At 37.1% G+C, this 22,816-nt stretch overlaps 2 protein-coding genes and 1 long non-coding RNA gene across 5 annotated transcripts; all 3 read left to right on the top strand.

Annotated features, from left to right (window-relative positions):
* The first annotated feature begins 1,804 nt into the window (after window positions 1-1,804).
* On the top strand, window positions 1,805-5,400 carry LOC117493366 (cartilage intermediate layer protein 2-like). 2 transcript variants are annotated; one of them, XM_034143885.1, is made up of 8 exons: window positions 1,805-1,830; window positions 2,614-2,653; window positions 2,761-2,794; window positions 2,890-2,955; window positions 3,182-3,353; window positions 3,962-4,071; window positions 4,181-4,355; window positions 4,935-5,400. In XM_034143885.1, the coding sequence occupies exons 2-8, from the start codon at window positions 2,642-2,644 to the stop codon at window positions 5,032-5,034; spliced, it is 669 nt and encodes a 222-aa protein (XP_033999776.1). In that variant the 5' UTR covers window positions 1,805-1,830; window positions 2,614-2,641; the 3' UTR covers window positions 5,035-5,400. The 2 variants fall into 2 exon arrangements, with proteins under 2 accessions (XP_033999776.1, XP_033999775.1); XM_034143884.1 differs by lacking the exon at window positions 1,805-1,830 and adding an exon at window positions 2,284-2,330.
* A 2,184-nt stretch (window positions 5,401-7,584) lies between these two features.
* LOC117493368 lies at window positions 7,585-8,834 on the top strand. The gene is made up of 3 exons (XR_004556963.1): window positions 7,585-7,627; window positions 7,911-7,950; window positions 8,366-8,834. It is a non-coding gene; the product is annotated as an uncharacterized LOC117493368 (long non-coding RNA).
* Window positions 8,835-15,633: 6,799 nt separating this feature from the next.
* Window positions 15,634-19,244, top strand: LOC117493365 (cartilage intermediate layer protein 2-like). Of its 2 annotated transcripts, none has more exons than XM_034143883.1 (8): window positions 15,634-15,659; window positions 16,443-16,482; window positions 16,590-16,623; window positions 16,719-16,784; window positions 17,011-17,182; window positions 17,791-17,900; window positions 18,010-18,184; window positions 18,764-19,244. In XM_034143883.1, the coding sequence occupies exons 2-8, from the start codon at window positions 16,471-16,473 to the stop codon at window positions 18,861-18,863; spliced, it is 669 nt and encodes a 222-aa protein (XP_033999774.1). In that variant the 5' UTR covers window positions 15,634-15,659; window positions 16,443-16,470; the 3' UTR covers window positions 18,864-19,244. The 2 variants fall into 2 exon arrangements, with proteins under 2 accessions (XP_033999774.1, XP_033999773.1); XM_034143882.1 differs by lacking the exon at window positions 15,634-15,659 and adding an exon at window positions 16,112-16,159.
* Window positions 19,245-22,816: the final 3,572 nt, after the last annotated feature.

The raw sequence follows: 22,816 nt of genomic DNA, 5'->3' as shown, positions 1-22,816 counted from the left end.
AGTAAGAGTTCTATGAACGCGTTGAGCAGCATTTCCCCTCCTTCCTGACAGTAAATGTTTTAACCTGTTATGGCTATTACATTTTTAAGAGTATACATAGGTAGTATGTAAATAATTGTTCAGGAGATAATCCTGTTTCCCCGTAAGGTAGATTCAAGATTCAAGATTCAAGGCTTTATTGTCATGTGCACAGTAGCTACAGTGGCAATGAAAAATGTATGTCAGGCTCCTCCAACAGGGCAACATGAATATAGGACATAAAACACATAAAATAGTGCAAGAGAATGTTTTGAAATATGCAAGTAAATACAAATAAAATAGAATAGAAGTAGAAAACTAAGCATGAAACTTAGGATGGACCTTTTCTATTGAAATAAAAGTGCTTATAGTTTAACGCTTGTCAGAGCTTCTACCTTACCTGATGTTTTCCTTATTGCATTAAAGGATAGTTATTGAAAACTCCTTCACATCTGAGCTCAATGTCTCTAAAAGTCCCATTTAAACTTATTTGATTGGTTACTCATTATTTTGAATCCTTCATCCATTTAACACGTTACCACTTTCCAACAATTTAAATTACTTAAGCTGCTTTTATCTGTATTTCCTACTTATGTTTAATAATTGATATTCTGTAATATGAAGTTTCCCCATCAGGCCGCTGCTTTAAGAGAAAAAGTTCTCACTGAACCTGCCTGACTAGAGAAGTGAAGTAATGGTAACTGGAAGCAGAAATGTATGGAGGGAAAGTTTCCTAACCTGCTCTGCAGCGTACTTGTTTGACCCCACTAACCTGAACTCTGACTGGTTCAGCAGCATTTTCTATCTTCTGTGCTCAAAGTATTTTTGATGAGCGGCCTCCCAGGTTTGACTGGAAAGATGGGCTTTAAGAGGTTGTTTTGTACAAAATCAAGACCTTTGATCCAAATCTTAATTGGAACACCTTTTCTGGAATAACAAGTAAGCAGCAAGTAGCATTTCCTGGCATCAGTAAGAGTTCTAGATGAACACGTTAATAATTAATGATTAATGATCTGTACACACTTTCATTTTCACATCTTTCAAATATTAGGAGTTTTATATACATTTCAAACATGATGGGTATTTGAACTTTTGATCGACATTCATGTCATTCAGTGTTGTGTGAGCACCGCTGACCTCAAGTTGCCCCTTTTTCTCTGGCTAATCAATAGACCTTTGATCACAATCTTAATTGGAACAACTATTCTAAAATACTAAAGTAGTAAAAAGGGGTGTAGCAGCGGATAATGCATCCATCATTTGTGTAACCCAACCCCAACATTAAACTGAATGTGTAACTTCACTGTTACTGATGCATGAAAATACTGAATTTCTCCACGGGGATTAATAAAGGTCCAACTTATCTTATCTTAAATATTGTATAAAATGAAATAAGTATATCATTTCCTGTCAGGTTCTCGAATAACAGTAACATAGCAAAATACAGAGAACAAAAAAGTAAGATGAACCCAACCTGAGTTTTCCCCTAAATAAGACACAAAGCAGGTGTACATGCATCCTCTTGGATTTACGTGTGAAACAGGTCCATTATATATAGGAGCTTTCAAAGTTACCACAGAAGAATGGTAGAGTTGAACACCTTATCTCCAATTATTGTATTCTCATTCAACCCCCATAGAATTTTAGAATTATTGTGCAAGGCGTATCTCGTTCAGTTTTTTTGAAAACTGCATTCTTGTTTTGAAACAAAACTGGTGATTCCAGTGGGGGGGGTATTTACTCCCCCAGCTGTATTTAAGGAGACAGGAGAGCACTTCATGAACCAAACTGTTCCACTGAGAGGTCCTGCTGGTGAGTCTCTTTTGTTTTTGCTGAGAAATTTAACATGCAACTATTTCTTTTTAATTCACTTTTTTTGAACTATTGATTTTAAAATAATGTGATTTTGTTGAATGTATGCTTAGATTGTAAATGTATTTAGTGTAAATGCTGAAATGCATTGGTATGCTTTTTGTTATAGCTTTCAACCTTTACACACATTTTCAGCATTAGTTAAAAGTCGTTTTTGTTACGGTTTTGTATTTATGTTTTCATTTTCCACCTTTGTTTTGAAATGTTTTCCTCCTTGTGTCTTCTCTGTTCCATCTTCCTGTGTTTGCCTTCCTGTCGTTAGTTTCCCTGGTGTGTCTGATTGTCTGATTGTGTTCACCTGTTGCCATTGTGTTTCTGCCTCCCTTACCCCAGCTGTGTCTTGTCTTGTGATTACCCCTCTCTGTATTTAGTCTTGTCTTCCCCTGTGTGCCTTGTCGGTTCATTGTTGGTTTTTCCTGTCTCCCTCCATGTCAGTCACGGTCAGTTTTGTTTGTATTCGCTACCTTGTGCTATCTATGTTTTTTCATGCCTTGTTTTTGTGCTCATCGGCTTTGGAATAAAGCTCGCCTTTTGTTTATAGACCTTTTTCCTTTTTGAAGTCTGCATTTGGGTCCTACCCTTTCCACGCTACCTAACAGTTTTCTTGTTAAAACTGAAATAAAATAGAAAGTTCATCTCACATTCTTTTTATTTCAAGTAACTCCATTTATTTTGATAATGCTCATGTTGATTTAAATTCCTTATTCCAAACTTCCCTTACAGTTTTAAAGGTCCCTGATCCTCTGCAACCATGATCAAATTGGTAATGTTTGATTTTGGATTATATTTCCTTTCATTCTATGTAGATTTACAAGTTCTGCATATACAGTATGTCATAATAAACTTTACATTTTGTATTTTCTCCGATAGTTAAGTGTTGCCATTTTTGCCACATTGTTCTTGGGTAGGTTGATTATAACAATTAGATGATCATATTTGTATTTCACCGGGAATATACAAAGTCACAGTTTGTAACATTTGTCTCTTAACCTTTACCAGAAAGCCACCAGGGGGTTCCCGATCCAGAGATTATGCCCGCTCCACGAGATCCAGTGGTGAACCCAAGTAAGTAATTGTTTAAACCATTCAGTGGCTCCCTTTGTTAAGAGACATTTCTGACACTCATAATTATGTTTATTTTGTATTCTATTTAGAACTTCCCTGCGACTATCCCACCCACATTCTTAAGCAAATCATACCTATTGACACTTCACAAATCCCAACATGTGCTATTTCAGTAATGTTTTAAATGTATTGTTGCTTACCTATCATTTGAAATGCCCATGTCCAGAATGCTGGACTGACTGGTTTGACAGAGATGACCCCAGTGGATCTGGAGACTGGGAAACCTTCAACAGACTTTATAAGGATAACCCTGGAAAGATCTGCCCCAAACCACAGGGTATAGATGTCACGACTCTCTCTGGACTCGGTGTGATCGAAACAGAGGAGGTGATTTATAAGTAAGTGCTCAACAAGTAGGAGTAATTTGAATGTTTGATGTGATGGTTAATACTGTATTCTACTGAATGTGTTGCTACTGCATATGTTTGTGTACCTGGTAACACCAAATTATATTTCCACATACTAGTTTGCTCTATTGACTAGCCATATACCTGGTAACCAATGAGCAATGGGAATTAGTAGAGGGGGTTCAGTCAGTTGCCAGTCACAATTGTACAGTACTGGATATATTTTAAATCAATTATCTTTCTCACAAGCCTTCAGTGTTTTGTACTACACACTAGTTGAGCAAAATGCTGGCTTTGTGAGGGTGTACTTAGGAACAGTGTTGAATTGATTTAAATGTTAATGTTGGCTTGCCAAAGTGATTACACTTATTCCTGCGGGGGACATGAATGTGTTTACTGAATGAAATTGCTATCCATCCAATCTGTTAAAACGCTCAAAACCGCTCTTGTCAACTTCCTGTTGGCACTGGAGGAAAAGCCGAAAAAATAAGGAAGCATTTATCCTTCAGGGAACAGGAATGTCTGTACAGAATCCCCATGGCACCCTATCAACATTTTTTGGGAGATATTTCCATCTGGACTAAACTTTTTAATTTCAGAAATGACGTCACTTCAGGATTCGTCTGCAGAAACCGTGATCAACCCAGAAGGCAGAGGTGCAGTGACTACCGTGTTCGTTTCAGCTGCCATCCCCCTTTCTGTGGTGGAGGTAAGAGCACACCACACTGTATAAGCACTCTCTTGTATAAACATTCATTTAGGAGAGTTTTACAGCTTCCTACCCAGTCGTCCTCTCACTCTTTTATTGCTCCTTGCAGTGTGCTGGACCGACTGGTTTGACCGTGACGATCCCAGTTACACAGGGGACTGGGAGCTTTTGAGTTACCTGAGGAAAGACAACCCAGGAAAGATCTGTGAAAACCCTCTGTACATTGAGGTCGTTACCACGGACACGATAACCCCAGCCACCTCCACAGGGGAGAACTTCTATATGTAAGTTGCCTCATTGAAATAATGCAAATGATTATTTAACCACATCCCAGGAATACATCGGTACTTCTGAACATTAAAAACTGCTTACAAGTCACCCACATGTGCTGCCTGGAGCTACACCTATACAGTGAATAGAAACTCTGTACATGGACATTTAATTGACATTAGAAGACATGTCATTGTATTGGATATCGAGATATTTAATATTACAAACAAAGTTCCACCTAATGTTTCTTTTATTATCTTTTATTTTTAATGACTGATTTTTAAATGCCATTTTCTTAATGTCTTCCATTTTTGTAAAGCACTTTGAATTGCCTTGTGTTGAAAGGTGCTATATAAATAAACTTGCCTGCCTGACAACAAGAACAAATATGATAATTGAAAGGGTTGTAGAGGTTTATTTGAACTAGCATCAATGTACTTTAACAAACTACATTGGGTTTATATCAGAGCTAAACATGAATTATGGTTTAAGCAACATATGCAATTTAAAATATGTTTTTGTTTGCTTTTAAAATTGGTTTTCTTCATATAACTATCGAACTGATTCATTTAATAATTGGTATTGTTTTTCAGCTTCAATCCGACTCAGGGATTTGTTTGCCGCAACAAGGACCAGAGAAAGGGCATGTGCCGTGACTACAAAATTCGCTTTGGGTGCCCGTGCAAGAAATAAGCTGCGACTCCACAGCAAACATCCAACAAGAATATGAAGCTTCGATTGCTTTAAATGTTGTCCTTTTCTCTTTACCTTTCTATTTGATATCTTACTTTGCCTGATGGAAGAAGTTCAATAGACCTTTTTTACGGCAGACATGTTGACTTGTAGCAGTAACAGGACCATGAAGCCTTATCAGCTGATTAAAACTGAGCTTTATATCAGAGTATGTTTTACGCCTGTACGTTTACAAACATGTCTTCTGAGTTCAAATGCCTCATGCCATGTGCTTTATCAATTTTCTTTTCTTTTTCTAGTGATTATGAAATCATTGTCTTGTAATGTAGGAAATAAATCCACATCAAACTGCTAATAATGAGCAAATCCCTTTTGTCATTAAGTTATTGCTCATAACCACTCTGCCTAAGATTGTCTTCACATGCTTACATGAAGTTGTAATTTGGAGTGAATAATGTAGAATTTTGTGTTTTTAACATATGGTGAGAACTGATATGATATGCAGACAGTAGGAGGAGCTCAATAGCATGTTGGCAGCAATATGGGAATGTTTAAAAAAGCAGTGAATCTGAATTTAATATTAAAATACACGCATGCACTAGCAAGCAATCAGGCACACATGGTTTCCCAACCTATAGCTTCCTGTATCAAAAAATAGTTTTTCGGAGTTCGGGTGTTTTGTTTGATTTTAAATTAACAAGGTCTTGGCTTTCAGAATATGAAACTTTTATTTCCAAAATCACATGATAAATACATTTTTGAAGCTTGTAAAGGGAAGATGACAGCTCTCACTCGCACTCTGCTCTTCCGCAGCGCCGCTCCCCCTCCCTCCGGCTGAAATTATGAATGTAAGGCGTATAGTAATCATAGATAACACGACAGGGTCCATTAGTTTGTTTTCATCTGATTTCAAATAAACAAAGTCTTGGCTTTCAGAATATTAAACTTGTTTCGGCAAATTCAGATGATAAATACAACTTTGAAGCTTGTGACGGCATAATTACAAGCGGAGAGTGTTTTCCCCAGGAAACAAACACAATACACACAAACCCAAAAACACACACAAGCGAGCTTCCCCCAGACCAGTAATCCAAACGAAAATATTTTCTCTCCGTACTACTTTGATAATTTGCTCCGCTAATAATCAATCAGATCGATGGATTGAAGAGGAAACTTTGAAGGCCTTTTTCTCAAAATTATTACTCGGTGACATTCATTATATAATGTGACATATTTTGCTTAATATTTGGAGTACAACAACAATCCTGATGTCATTAGAAAGCTAGGAATCTCCTCTTTCTAACAGTGTATACAACTCAAAATGTGTCTTCAGGTTAATGTGACTGATCTTGATAGAGCAGGTCACATATTACGGTAAAAAAGTTTGGCAAATCTTAAATAAACTATTAGGTAAACATACCAAACAGGAAAATAATGTACTAGAATTAAAAATCAATGATGCCCTGATAAAAGACCCTGCAGTGTTGGCCAACTCTCTAAATGAGTATTTCATAAATAGTGCTCTGGACATTACAAAGCTCTTCCCGCCATCTGAGGTCTCACCTAGCCCGATTGTGGATACACACCCCGTTTTTGACCTGGAGGAAATCACAGAGGCTGAGGTAAAACATATAATCTTAGGGTTAAGAGGTTCTAAGGCTAGGGATGCAGATGATTTAGACACCAACTTTATAAAAACACATATCGACGGTCTAATACAACCAATTACTATGTTAGTAAATCAATCTATCAGCACGAGGGAAGTTCCATCATCCTGGAAGGTGGCCACGGTGACACCGATCTTTAAATCTGTGGATAAGGCAATAATGTCCAATTACAGACCAATCAGCATCCTCCCCTGTGTCTCTAAGGTAGCTGAGAAATGGGTGTCAAAACTAATCACCAAACATTTAGACAAAGGTTTTGTATTTATGTTTTCATTTTCCACCTTTGTTTTGAAATGTTTTCCTCCTTGTGTCTTCTCTGTTCCTTCTTCCTGTGTTTGCCTTCCTGTCGTTAGTTTCCCTGGGGTGTTTCTCAATCGCGAGTACGCTTGCTTGGTAGCACATGTCTGCCGAGCATCTTGCTTCAGAAGCGAGTCAAGAATACTTCCTGGCATTCGGAAAACGAAGTGTGGAACACGCTAGCAAGTGTGCAGGTGTGCGTCATATGAGAGGCCCCGCATTACATCTTCCGCCACAGATTTGGGGAAATTGGTCTGTGCGCAAAGCATTGTGGGGATTTTAAGACCGCGAAGTCTACTCATGTGCAGACTCGATATTTCTCCAAACGGAGTACGCGGGGCTCGGTAGATTTCCAAGTATACTGGAGATTGGAACAGTACTTCGGCAGCACTCGATGACGTAGGATGCTTGAAATAGTGGCTCTGAAGCAGCTTTACTCGCGATTGAGAAACACCCCTGGTGTGTCTGATTGTCTGATTGTGTTCACCTGTTGCCCTTGTGTTTCTGCCTCCCTTACCCCAGCTGTGTCTTGTCTTGTGATTACCCCTCTCTGTATTTAGTCTTGTCTTCCCCTGTGTGCCTTGTCGGTTCATTGTTGGTTTTTCCTGTCTCCCTCCATGTCAGTCACGGTCAGTTTTGTTTGTATTCGCTACCTTGTGCTATCTATGTTTTTTCATGCCTTGTTTTTGTGCTCATCGGCTTTGGAATAATGCTCGCCTTTTGTTTATAGACCTTTTTCCTTTTTGAAGTCTGCATTTGGGTCCTACCCTTTCCACGTTACCTAACAGTTTTCTTGTTAAAACTGAAATAAAATAGAAAGTTCATCTCACATTCTTTTTATTTCAAGCAACTCCATTTATTTTGATAATGCTCATGTTGATTTAAATTCCTTATTCCAAACTTCTCTTACAGTTTTAAAGGTCCCTGATCCTCTGCAACCATGATCAAATTGGTAATGTTTGATTTTGGATTATATTTCCTTTCATTCTATGTAGATTTAAAAGTTCTGCATATACAGTATGTCATAATAAACTTTACATTTTGTATTTTCTCTGATAGTTAAGTGTTGATAGTTTAAGTAGAAGACATTTTAATGATTTGAAATGATCATTGTGGATATCTGAGATATTTAACAAAGTTCCACCTGACAACAAGAACAATTATGATAATCAAAAGGGTTGTAGAAGTTTATTTGAACTAGCATCAATGTACTTTAATAAACTATATCGGATTTATATCAGAGCTAAACATGAATTATGGTCTAAGCAACATATCCAATTTAAAATACCTTTTTGTTTGCTTTTAAAATGGGTTTTCTTCATATAACTTTCAGACTTATTCATTTAATAATTGGTATTGTTTTTCAGCTTCAATCCGACTCAGGGATTTGTTTGCCGCAACAAGGACCAGAGAAAGGGCATGTGCCGTGACTACAAAGTTCGCTTTGGGTGCCCGTGCAAGAAATAAGCTGCGACTCCACAGCAAACATCCAACAAGAATATGAAGCTTTGATTGCTTTAAATGTTGTCCTTTTCTCTTTACCTTTCTATTTGATATCTTACTTTGCCTGATGGAAGAAGTTCAATAGACCTTTTTTACGGCAGACATGTTGACTTGTAGCAGGAACAGGACCATGAAGCCTTATCAGCTGATTAAAACTGAGCTTTATATCGGAGTATGTTTTACGTTTACCAACATGTCTTCTGAGTTAAAATGCCTCATGTCATGTGCTTTATTAGTTTTCTTTTCTTTTTCTAGTGATTATGAAATCATTGTCTTGTAATGTAGGAAATAAATCCACATCAAACGGCAATAAAACTGCTATTAATGAGCAAACCCCTTTTGTCATTAAGTTATTGCTCATAACCACTCTGCCTAAGACTGTCTTCACATGCTTACGTGAAGTTGTAATTTGGAGTGAATAATGTAGAATTTTGTGTTTTCAACATATGGTGGGAACTGATATGATATGCAGACAGTAGGAGGTGCTCAATAGCATGTTAGCAGCAATATGGGAATGTTTAAAAAAGCAGTGAATCTGAATTTAATATTAAAATACACGCATGCATTAACAAGCAACCAGGCACACATGTTTTCCCAACCTATACTGTAGCTTCCTGTCTATCTATTACTGTGTGTTTTCAGAGCAGTGTCCTCACAAACTCTCTCTGCTGACCTGAATCCCACCTCTGTCATGTTTCTCTCAGCCCAATGCTCCTGAAGGGAGCCCCCAACCCACAGAGAATCACCTGACTGTGCAGTTCTCCTCAGCTAAGCAGAGCATTTTAGCATCTTTACCATCATCGTTTTGGTTTTATGGCCAAAATATTTGCTGTTTATGTTCTTTCCAACAGCTGCAATATGAAGTTTTCCCATCAGGCCGCAGCTTTAAGAGAAATAGTTCTCACTGAACCTGCCTGACTAGAGAAGTAAAGGAATGGTAATGGAAGCAGAAATATAAGGAGGGAAAGTTTCCTAACCTGCTCTGCAGCGTACTTTTTTGACTAACCTGAACTCTGACGGTCGCATTCAGCAGCATTTTTTATCTTCTGTGCTCAAAGTATTTTTGACGAGCGGCCTCCCAGGTTTGACTGGAAAGATGGGCTTTCAGAGGTTGTTTTGTACAAAATCAAGTTTCAAGCAAGCTAGATATATCAAGTAAATGTGAAAGATGTTATTGTTGTGTTCATATTGAGGTTACGCTGACCTGAAGTTGACCCTTTTTCTCTGGCTAATCAACAGACCTTTGATCAAAATCTTAATTGGAACACCTGGAATAGGGGGGAACGGAAAGTAGCATTTCTCGGCATCAGTAAGAGTTCTTGATGAACGCGTTGGGCAGCATTTCCCCTCCTTCATTACAGTAAATGTTTTAACCTGTTATGGCTATTACATTTTTAAAGAGTATACATAGGTAGTATGCAAATAATTGTTCAGGATATCATCCTGTTTCCCCGTAAGGTAGATTCAAGTTTCAAGGCTTTATTGTCATGTGCACAGTAGCTACAGTGTAGATATGGCAATGAACAATTTAAGTCAGGCTCCTCCAACAGAGCAACATGAATCTATATAGGACATAAAACAAATAAAATAGTGCAAGAGAATGTTTTGAAATATGCAAGTAAATACAAATAAAATAGAATAGAAGTAGAAAACTAAGCAAGAAACTTAGGATGGACCTTTTCTATTGAAATAAAAGTGCTTATAGTTTAACGCTTGTCAGAGCTTCTACCTTACCTGATGTTTTCCTTATTCCATTAAAGGATAGTTAATGAAAACTCCTTCAAATCTGAGCTCAATGTCTCTAAAAGTCCCATTTAAACTTATTTTATTGTTTACTATTTATTTTGCATCCTTCATCCATTTAACTAGTTACCACTTTCCAACTATTTAAATTACACATCTGGCCACAAAATGACAAGAGGTGACAAACACTCCAACCAGCTTCACATTACCCTGTTAAGCCCTGAGCCTGTTTTTCAGGTCTCAGGCTCGAAAATGACATTCCCAGAACAAATGACCATATCTTCCCTTCTAAAAGGGTTACATTAAAAATCTTTTTTCTCAAAGCAAGGTTACATCTGTGAGTTGGATGTAGAAGTGTCAGAATCAATATAGATTTTTTTTATTTTAAAGTAAATTCAGATTGAACACAGTAAAGAAATGTAAATTATAGCGTCCGTCCAAAGAATTACTTATAGTGAAAACCACCCTTGAATGATGGGATGGTAGACTAAAAGCTTTAGGAATCCAAACTACAACATATAATAAGTACCCTGTATCAAGATTGATGGAAAACAAGTGAAATTTGACCTTTTTAGAGAGATTTAGCACAAACCCCCACTTCTGGGGTCATTTGGGTGGAATTTCCATATCTCTGGCCCCCCTTGGTCGATTTTGATGATTGACATCTCCTTTTAACCGCTAGAGCCAATGGAATCGAGGGGAACTCCCACATACACACACACGTTACCAAATAAGGAGTGAGAGTGACGCGTAGCCAAAACCGGAAGCTGCGATAACTCTGGTGGCTACCATTAGTAGCTAATTTGTATTCTCCGATTTTTACTTAAAATGGAATTATGGATTATAAATAATTTTTTCAAAGTGACAGACACATTGGATTAACCTATGGATTAACCCTCAGCAGCGTTTGTATCGTGTTAATGCCATTGAACACGACTTTTGATCAGAATAACAGCTAAGGTGAGACGATGTCCCGTTTTTGCTCCGTAATGCTACGTGTTGTGATGTCTGTGTTTGCTTCCCCTGTCATGAGTTCTGATCGCTCAGTGATGATACTATACCTATATAATCTGTGGAGTCTCAGCATTAATCGGATATCTTGTATGTGCAGTTACGATAAGTAATAAGGGTATCTTTATCTTGAGTTCTGTGCCAAGTGGGTTAGCATTTTTTCGCTCAGGGGTCATTTAGATGCTTCTTATGAGACTTGTGTTTTGTTTTGGTAAAAATGGTTCGTATCGTCAGTTAGCTGAGATTCTTCCCGTTAATCTGGTACTACACATTAATAGGTTTTTAAATATTAAGATGCCCTGAGACACAGTTTTGTGAAAAAACACCCCGCAGCCCACTCCACTGCTCTCGGGCCCCAGTGTGAACTTGAACAAGACATTTTTGGAGGGAAGCAGAAAGTAGCAGTTCCCGGCACCAGTATGAAAGCGTCGAGCAGCATTTCCCCTCCTTTCTGACAGTGAACGTTTTAACCTGTTATGGCTCTTACATTTTAAAGAGTATATGTGACCCGCTGTATCGAAATCAGTCGGAAGTCGCAACGGCTCATTTCAAAATAAACGTTGCTATGCGTAAAAAACTAGTTTTTCGGAGTTCGGGTGTTTTGTTTGATTTTAAATGATCAAAGGCTTTCAGAATATGAAACTTTTATTTCCCAAATCACTCGATAAATACATTTTTGAAGCTTGTAAAGGGAAGATGGCACCTCTCACTCGCACTCTGCTCTTCCGCAGCGCCGCTTCCCCTCCCTCCCGTTGACATTATGAATGTAAGGCGTATAGTAATCATAGATAACACAGCAGGGTCCGTGACAGTTTGTTTTCATCTAATTTCAAATAAACAAAGTCTTGGCTTTCAGAATATTAAACTTGTTTTGGCAAATTCAGATGATAAATACAACTTTGAAGCTTGTGACGGCATAATTACAAGCGGAGAACGGAGTAACTTAACGTCACAGCAGGCATAACAACAGCCGGTGTTTCTCCTGAGTGTTTTCCCCGGGAAACAAACACAATACACAGAAATGCAAAAATACACAAACACACACACATACATACACACACACTAGCGAGCTTCCCCCAGACCAGTAATCCAGTGTGACACATGGCCAAGACGCAGGAGAACTCGCCGATGCAACAGTCGATGTCGGTGTCGGCGAGTTCTCTGGTGACTGCCTGGTGTGTCAGGGCCTTTAAAGGCAGCTCATTGTGGATTAGCCTCCCAACTGAGATACGGGATTATCCCACTCTCAATAGTTTTAAAGGACAACTCAAAGAATGGTTGAGCAACAAACAGACGTGTAATCACCGCTAAATGCACTTTTATACAGGGGTATCTACTCTTGCACTTTATGTAGCACTTTTATCTTATCTTGCACTTTATATATCATAGCTGCTACATTGTACTGCCATGTATGCTGCTCATGCTCTTCCTGCATATCATGTATTTATTTTTGCTATGTATATAAATGTCATGTTCTTATATGTTGTATAACGGGACTAAGGATGGAAATAAACTCAAAGCTAAAATCCGGCTCATTTACACTTGTAAGCATTATTTTTGTTTTAAAGTGTTCATCAATGTGCACTGTCCCGGTTCAAATAAACGATTAAATGAAATTCAAATCAGTTTGTTCAGGAGAATCAATTTAAATAAAAGTGCTTATAGTTTGTGGAGGAAAATGTCCTAACCTGCTCTGCAGCATACTTTTTTGACCCCACTAACCTGAACTCTGACTGGTTCAGCAGCATTTTCTATCTTCTGTGCTCAAATAATTTTTGACGAGCGGCCTCCCAGGTTTGACTGGAAAGATGGGTTTTCATATGGCAAGCTGATTCAGCTTTGATTAATTTCTGGAGGATATCAAAAAATCAATACTAGTAATAATGTTTATTTCTGGTATCAAAAATAGAATTTTACCTGGTTAAAATGCAAATTCTTTCTTATCACAAATTCAATTGTAACTAGTTGTAATGTGTATTTCTGATATCAGAAATGGGATTTTAACTAATGAGATTTGCATCATTTTTCTCATTCATTTCAATGGGAGTTGGAATTTGAACTAGTTCAAATGCCAATTTCTGATATCAGTAATTCAATAGTTGATATCAGAAATACAATTTGAACTAGTAATAATCATTTTTTGATATCAGGAATTCAATTGTTAATAGTTATAATTTCATTTTTATTTATAACTAGTTACAATTGAATTCTTGATATCAGAAATGTGTATTTGTACTAGTTCAAATGTAATTGTAACTAGTAACAAATGAATTACTGATATCAGAAATTGGCATTTGAACTAGTTCAAATTCCAACTCCCATTGAAATGAATGAGAAAAACGATGCAAATCTCACTAGTTAAAATCGCATTTCTGATATCAGAAATACGCATTACAACTAGTTACAATTGAATTTGTGATATCAAGAATTTGCATTCTAAATAGTTAAAATTCTATTTTTGATATCAGAAATAAACATTATTACTAGTAAGAATTGATTTTTTGATATCCTCCAGAAATGAATAAAAGCTAAATCGGCTTGCCATAGGGGGAACGGAAAGCATTTCCCGGCATCAGTAAGAGTTCTATGAACGCGTTGAGCAGCATTTCCCCTCCTTCCTGACAGTAAATGTTTTAACCTGTTATGGCTATTACATTTTTAAGAGTATACATAGGTAGTATGTAAATAATTGTTCAGGAGATAATCCTGTTTCCCCGTAAGGTAGATTCAAGATTCAAGATTCAAGGCTTTATTGTCATGTGCACAGTAGCTACAGTGGCAATGAAAAATGTATGTCAGGCTCCTCCAACAGGGCAACATGAATATAGGACATAAAACACATAAAATAGTGCAAGAGAATGTTTTGAAATATGAAAGTAAATACAAATAAAATAGAATAGAAGTAGAAAACTAAGCATGAAACTAAGGATGGACCTTTTCTATTTAAATTAAAGTGCTTATAGTTTAACGCTTGTCAGAGCTTCTACCTTACCTGATGTTTTCCTTATTCCATTAAAGGATAGTTATTGAAAACTCCTTTACATCTGAGCTCAATGTCTCTAAAAATCCCATTTAAACTTATTTTATTGGTTACTCGTTATTTTGAATCCTTCATCCATTTAACACGTTACCACTTTCCAACTATTTAAATTACTTAAGCTGCTTTTATCTGTATTTCCTACTTATGTTTAATAATTGATATTCTGTAATATGAAGTTTCCCCATCAGGCCGCTGCTTTAAGAGAAAAAGTTCTCACTGAACCTGCCTGACTAGAGAAGTGAAGTAATGGTAACTGGAAGCAGAAATGTATGGAGGGAAAGTTTCCTAACCTGCTCTGCAGCGTACTTGTTTGACCCCACTAACCTGAACTCTGACTGGTTCAGCAGCATTTTCTATCTTCTGTGCTCAAAGTATTTTTGATGAGCGGCCTCCCAGGTTTGACTGGAAAGATGGGCTTTAAGAGGTTGTTTTGTACAAAATCAAGACCTTTGATCCAAATCTTAATTGGAACACCTTTTCTGGAATAACAAGTAAGCAGCAAGTAGCATTTCCTGGCATCAGTAAGAGTTCTAGATGAACACGTTAATAATTAATGATTAATGATCTGTACACACTTTCATTTTCACATCTTTCAAATATTAGGAGTTTTATATACATTTCAAACATGATGGGTATTTGAACTTTTGATCGACATTCATGTCATTCAGTGTTGTGTGAGCACCGCTGACCTCAAGTTGCCCCTTTTTCTCTGGCTAATCAATAGACCTTTGATCACAATCTTAATTGGAACAACTATTCTAAAATACTAAAGTAGTAAAAAGGGGTGTAGCAGCGGATAATGCATCCATCATTTGTGTAACCCAACCCCAACATTAAACTGAATGTGTAACTTCACTGTTACTGATGCATGAAAATACTGAATTTCTCCACGGGGATTAATAAAGGTCCAACTTATCTTATCTTAAATATTGTATAAAATGAAATAAGTATATCATTTCCTGTCAGGTTCTCGAATAACAGTAACATAGCAAAATACAGAGAACAAAAAAGTAAGATGAACCCAACCTGAGTTTTCCCCTAAATAAGACACAAAGCAGGTGTACATGCATCCTCTTGGATTTACGTGTGAAACAGGTCCATTATATATAGGAGCTTTCAAAGTTACCACAGAAGAATGGTAGAGTTGAACACCTTATCTCCAATTATTGTATTCTCATTCAACCCCCATAGAATTTTAGAATTATTGTGCAAGGCGTATCTCGTTCAGTTTTTTTGAAAACTGCATTCTTGTTTTGAAACAAAACTGGTGATTCCAGTGGGGGGGGTATTTACTCCCCCAGCTGTATTTAAGGAGACAGGAGAGCACTTCATGAACCAAACTGTTCCACTGAGAGGTCCTGCTGGTGAGTCTCTTTTGTTTTTGCTGAGAAATTTAACATGCAACTATTTCTTTTTAATTCACTTTTTTTGAACTATTGATTTTAAAATAATGTGATTTTGTTGAATGTATGCTTAGATTGTAAATGTATTTAGTGTAAATGCTGAAATGCATTGGTATGCTTTTTGTTATAGCTTTCAACCTTTACACACATTTTCAGCATTAGTTAAAAGTCGTTTTTGTTACGGTTTTGTATTTATGTTTTCATTTTCCACCTTTGTTTTGAAATGTTTTCCTCCTTGTGTCTTCTCTGTTCCATCTTCCTGTGTTTGCCTTCCTGTCGTTAGTTTCCCTGGTGTGTCTGATTGTCTGATTGTGTTCACCTGTTGCCATTGTGTTTCTGCCTCCCTTACCCCAGCTGTGTCTTGTCTTGTGATTACCCCTCTCTGTATTTAGTCTTGTCTTCCCCTGTGTGCCTTGTCGGTTCATTGTTGGTTTTTCCTGTCTCCCTCCATGTCAGTCACGGTCAGTTTTGTTTGTATTCGCTACCTTGTGCTATCTATGTTTTTTCATGCCTTGTTTTTGTGCTCATCGGCTTTGGAATAAAGCTCGCCTTTTGTTTATAGACCTTTTTCCTTTTTGAAGTCTGCATTTGGGTCCTACCCTTTCCACGCTACCTAACAGTTTTCTTGTTAAAACTGAAATAAAATAGAAAGTTCATCTCACATTCTTTTTATTTCAAGTAACTCCATTTATTTTGATAATGCTCATGTTGATTTAAATTCCTTATTCCAAACTTCCCTTACAGTTTTAAAGGTCCCTGATCCTCTGCAACCATGATCAAATTGGTAATGTTTGATTTTGGATTATATTTCCTTTCATTCTATGTAGATTTACAAGTTCTGCATATACAGTATGTCATAATAAACTTTACATTTTGTATTTTCTCCGATAGTTAAGTGTTGCCATTTTTGCCACATTGTTCTTGGGTAGGTTGATTATAACAATTAGATGATCATATTTGTATTTCACCGGGAATATACAAAGTCACAGTTTGTAACATTTGTCTCTTAACCTTTACCAGAAAGCCACCAGGGGGTTCCCGATCCAGAGATTATGCCCGCTCCACGAGATCCAGTGGTGAACCCAAGTAAGTAATTGTTTAAACCATTCAGTGGCTCCCTTTGTTAAGAGACATTTCTGACACTCATAATTATGTTTATTTTGTATTCTATTTAGAACTTCCCTGCGACTATCCCACCCACATTCTTAAGCAAATCATACCTATTGACACTTCACAAATCCCAACATGTGCTATTTCAGTAATGTTTTAAATGTATTGTTGCTTACCTATCATTTGAAATGCCCATGTCCAGAATGCTGGACTGACTGGTTTGACAGAGATGACCCCAGTGGATCTGGAGACTGGGAAACCTTCAACAGACTTTATAAGGATAACCCTGGAAAGATCTGCCCCAAACCACAGGGTATAGATGTCACGACTCTCTCTGGACTCGGTGTGATCGAAACAGAGGAGGTGATTTATAAGTAAGTGCTCAACAAGTAGGAGTAATTTGAATGTTTGATGTGATGGTTAATACTGTATTCTACTGAATGTGTTGCTACTGCATATGTTTGTGTACCTGGTGACACCAAATTATATTTCAACATACTAGTTTGCTCTATTGACTAGCCATATACCTGGTAACCAATGAGCAATGGGAATTAGTAGAGGGGGTTCAGTCAGTTGCCAGTCACAATTGTACAGTACTGGGTATATTTTAAATCAATTATCTTTCTCACAAGCCTTCAGTGTTTTGTACTACACACTAGTTGAGCAAAACTCTGGCTTTGTGAGGGTGTACTTAGGAACAGTGTTGAATTGATTTAAATGTTAATGTTGGCTTGCCAAAGTGATTACACTTATTCCTGCGGGGGACAAGAATGTGTTTACTGAATGAAATTGCTATCCATCCAATCTGTTAAAACGCTCAAAACCGCTCTTGTCAACTTCCTGTTGGCACTGGAGGAAAAGCCTAAAAAATAAGGAAGCATTTATCCTTCAGGGAACAGGAATGTCTGTACAGAATCCCCATGGCACCCTATCAACATTTTTTGGGAGATATTTCCATCTGGACTAAACTTTTTAATTTCAGAAATGACGTCACTTCAGGATTCGTCTGCAGAAACCGTGATCAACCCAGAAGGCAGAGGTGCAGTGACTACCGTGTTCGTTTCAGCTGCCATCCCCCTTTCTGTGGTGGAGGTAAGAGCACACCACACTGTATAAGCACTCTCTTGTATAAACATTCATTTAGGAGAGTTTTACAGCTTCCTACCCAGTCGTCCTCTCACTCTTTTATTGCTCCTTGCAGTGTGCTGGACCGACTGGTTTGACCGTGACGATCCCAGTTACACAGGGGACTGGGAGCTTTTGAGTTACCTGAGGAAAGACAACCCAGGAAAGATCTGTGAAAACCCTCTGTACATTGAGGTCGTTACCACGGACACGATAACCCCAGCCACCTCCACAGGGGAGAACTTCTATATGTAAGTTGCCTCATTGAAATAATGCAAATGATTATTTAACCACATCCCAGGAATACATCGGTACTTCTGAACATTAAAAACTGCTTACAAGTCACCCACATGTGCTGCCTGGAGCTACACCTATACAGTGAATAGAAACTCTGTACATGGACATTTAATTGACATTAGAAGACATGTCATTGTATTGGATATCGAGATATTTAATATTACAAACAAAGTTCCACCTAATGTTTCTTTTATTATCTTTTATTTTTAATGACTGATTTTTAAATGCCATTTTCTTAATGTCTTCCATTTTTGTAAAGCACTTTGAATTGCCTTGTGTTGAAAGGTGCTATATAAATAAACTTGCCTGCCTGACAACAAGAACAAATATGATAATTGAAAGGGTTGTAGAGGTTTATTTGAACTAGCATCAATGTACTTTAACAAACTACATTGGGTTTATATCAGAGCTAAACATGAATTATGGTTTAAGCAACATATGCAATTTAAAATATGTTTTTGTTTGCTTTTCAAATTGGTTTTCTTCATATAACTATCGAACTGATTCATTTAATAATTGGTATTGTTTTTCAGCTTCAATCCGACTCAGGGATTTGTTTGCCGCAACAAGGACCAGAGAAAGGGCATGTGCCGTGACTACAAAATTCGCTTTGGGTGCCTGTGCAAGAAATAAGCTGCGACTCCACAGCAAACATCCAACAAGAATATGAAGCTTCGATTGCTTTAAATGTTGTCCTTTTCTCTTTACCTTTCTATTTGATATCTTACTTTGCCTGATGGAAGAAGTTCAATAGACCTTTTTTACGGCAGACATGTTGACTTGTAGCAGTAACAGGACCATGAAGCCTTATCAGCTGATTAAAACTGAGCTTTATATCGGAGTATGTTTTACGCCTGTACGTTTACCAACATGTGTTCTGAGTTCAAATGCCTCATGCCATGTGCTTTATCAATTTTCTTTTCTTTTTCTAGTGATTATGAAATCATTGTCTTGTAATGTAGGAAATAAATCCACATCAAACAGCAATAAAACTGCTACTAATGAGCAAATCCATTTTGTCATTAAGTTATTGCTCATAACCACTCTGCCTAAGATTGTCTTCACATGCTTACATGAAGTTGTAATTTGGAGTGAATAATGCAGAATTTTGTGTTTTCAACATATGGTGGGAACTGATATGATATGATATGAGGTACTCAATAGCATGTTAGCAGCAATATGGGAATGTTTAAAAAAGCAGTGAATCTGAATTTAATATTAAAATACACGCATGCACTAACAAGCAACCAGGCACACATGGTTTCCCAACCTATAGCTTCCTGTATCAAAAAATAGTTTTTCGGAATTCGGGTGTTTTGTTTGATTTTTAATGAACACAGTCTTGGCTTTCAGAATATGAAAAATATTATTTCCAAAATCTCACGATAAATACATTTTTAAACTTGTGAAGGGAAGATGGCACATCTCACTCACTCTGCTCTTCCGCAGCGCTGCTCCCCCTCCCTCCGGCTGAAATTATGAATGTAAGGCGTATAGTAATCATAGATAACACAGCAGGGTCCGTGACAGTTTGTTTTCATCTAATTTCAAATAAACAAAGTCTTGGCTTTCAGAATATTAAACTTGTTTTGGCAAATTCAGATGATAAATACAACTTTGAAGCTTGTGACGGCATAATTACAAGCGGAGAACGGAGTAACTTAACGTCACAGCAGGCATAACAACAGCCGGTGTTTCTCCTGAGTGTTTTCCCCGGGAAACAAACACAATACACAGAAATGCAAAAATACACAAACACACACACATACATACACACACACTAGCGAGCTTCCCCCAGACCAGTAATCCAGTGTGACACATGGCCAAGACGCAGGAGAACTCGCCGATGCAACAGTCGATGTCGGTGTCGGCGAGTTCTCTGGTGACTGCCTGGTGTGTCAGGGCCTTTAAAGGCAGCTCATTGTGGATTAGCCTCCCAACTGAGATACGGGATTATCCCACTCTCAATAGTTTTAAAGGACAACTCAAAGAATGGTTGAGCAACAAACAGACGTGTAATCACCGCTAAATGCACTTTTATACAGGGGTATCTACTCTTGCACTTTATGTAGCACTTTTATCTTATCTTGCACTTTATATATCATAGCTGCTACATTGTACTGCCATGTATGCTGCTCATGCTCTTCCTGCATATCATGTATTTATTTTTGCTATGTATATAAATGTCATGTTCTTATATGTTGTATAACGGGACTAAGGATGGAAATAAACTCAAAGCTAAAATCCGGCTCATTTACACTTGTAAGCATTATTTTTGTTTTAAAGTGTTCATCAATGTGCACTGTCCCGGTTCAAATAAACGATTAAATGAAATTCAAATCAGTTTGTTCAGGAGAATCAATTTAAATAAAAGTGCTTATAGTTTGTGGAGGAAAATGTCCTAACCTGCTCTGCAGCATACTTTTTTGACCCCACTAACCTGAACTCTGACTGGTTCAGCAGCATTTTCTATCTTCTGTGCTCAAATAATTTTTGACGAGCGGCCTCCCAGGTTTGACTGGAAAGATGGGTTTTCATATGGCAAGCTGATTCAGCTTTGATTAATTTCTGGAGGATATCAAAAAATCAATACTAGTAATAATGTTTATTTCTGGTATCAAAAATAGAATTTTACCTGGTTAAAATGCAAATTCTTTCTTATCACAAATTCAATTGTAACTAGTTGTAATGTGTATTTCTGATATCAGAAATGGGATTTTAACTAATGAGATTTGCATCATTTTTCTCATTCATTTCAATGGGAGTTGGAATTTGAACTAGTTCAAATGCCAATTTCTGATATCAGTAATTCAATAGTTGATATCAGAAATACAATTTGAACTAGTAATAATCATTTTTTGATATCAGGAATTCAATTGTTAATAGTTATAATTTCATTTTTATTTATAACTAGTTACAATTGAATTCTTGATATCAGAAATGTGTATTTGTACTAGTTCAAATGTAATTGTAACTAGTAACAAATGAATTACTGATATCAGAAATTGGCATTTGAACTAGTTCAAATTCCAACTCCCATTGAAATGAATGAGAAAAACGATGCAAATCTCACTAGTTAAAATCGCATTTCTGATATCAGAAATACGCATTACAACTAGTTACAATTGAATTTGTGATATCAAGAATTTGCATTCTAAATAGTTAAAATTCTATTTTTGATATCAGAAATAAACATTATTACTAGTAAGAATTGATTTTTTGATATCCTCCAGAAATGAATAAAAGCTAAATCGGCTTGCCATAGGGGGAACGGAAAGCATTTCCCGGCATCAGTAAGAGTTCTATGAACGCGTTGAGCAGCATTTCCCCTCCTTCCTGACAGTAAATGTTTTAACCTGTTATGGCTATTACATTTTTAAGAGTATACATAGGTAGTATGTAAATAATTGTTCAGGAGATAATCCTGTTTCCCCGTAAGGTAGATTCAAGATTCAAGATTCAAGGCTTTATTGTCATGTGCACAGTAGCTACAGTGGCAATGAAAAATGTATGTCAGGCTCCTCCAACAGGGCAACATGAATATAGGACATAAAACACATAAAATAGTGCAAGAGAATGTTTTGAAATATGCAAGTAAATACAAATAAAATAGAATAGAAGTAGAAAACTAAGCATGAAACTTAGGATGGACCTTTTCTATTGAAATAAAAGTGCTTATAGTTTAACGCTTGTCAGAGCTTCTACCTTACCTGATGTTTTCCTTATTGCATTAAAGGATAGTTATTGAAAACTCCTTCACATCTGAGCTCAATGTCTCTAAAAGTCCCATTTAAACTTATTTGATTGGTTACTCATTATTTTGAATCCTTCATCCATTTAACACGTTACCACTTTCCAACAATTTAAATTACTTAAGCTGCTTTTATCTGTATTTCCTACTTATGTTTAATAATTGATATTCTGTAATATGAAGTTTCCCCATCAGGCCGCTGCTTTAAGAGAAAAAGTTCTCACTGAACCTGCCTGACTAGAGAAGTGAAGTAATGGTAACTGGAAGCAGAAATGTATGGAGGGAAAGTTTCCTAACCTGCTCTGCAGCGTACTTGTTTGACCCCACTAACCTGAACTCTGACTGGTTCAGCAGCATTTTCTATCTTCTGTGCTCAAAGTATTTTTGATGAGCGGCCTCCCAGGTTTGACTGGAAAGATGGGCTTTAAGAGGTTGTTTTGTACAAAATCAAGACCTTTGATCCAAATCTTAATTGGAACACCTTTTCTGGAATAACAAGTAAGCAGCAAGTAGCATTTCCTGGCATCAGTAAGAGTTCTAGATGAACACGTTAATAATTAATGATTAATGATCTGTACACACTTTCATTTTCACATCTTTCAAATATTAGGAGTTTTATATACATTTCAAACATGATGGGTATTTGAACTTTTGATCGACATTCATGTCATTCAGTGTTGTGTGAGCACCGCTGACCTCAAGTTGCCCCTTTTTCTCTGGCTAATCAATAGACCTTTGATCACAATCTTAATTGGAACAACTATTCTAAAATACTAAAGTAGTAAAAAGGGGTGTAGCAGCGGATAATGCATCCATCATTTGTGTAACCCAACCC

The sequence above is a fragment of the Trematomus bernacchii genome, unplaced genomic scaffold (genome assembly GCF_902827165.1).
Source record: "Trematomus bernacchii unplaced genomic scaffold, fTreBer1.1, whole genome shotgun sequence".
In the NCBI taxonomy this organism is placed as follows: Eukaryota; Metazoa; Chordata; class Actinopteri; order Perciformes; family Nototheniidae; genus Trematomus; species Trematomus bernacchii.
The sequence above is the reverse complement of the archived record's forward strand: the minus strand, read 5'-3'. Positions and strand labels throughout refer to the sequence as shown.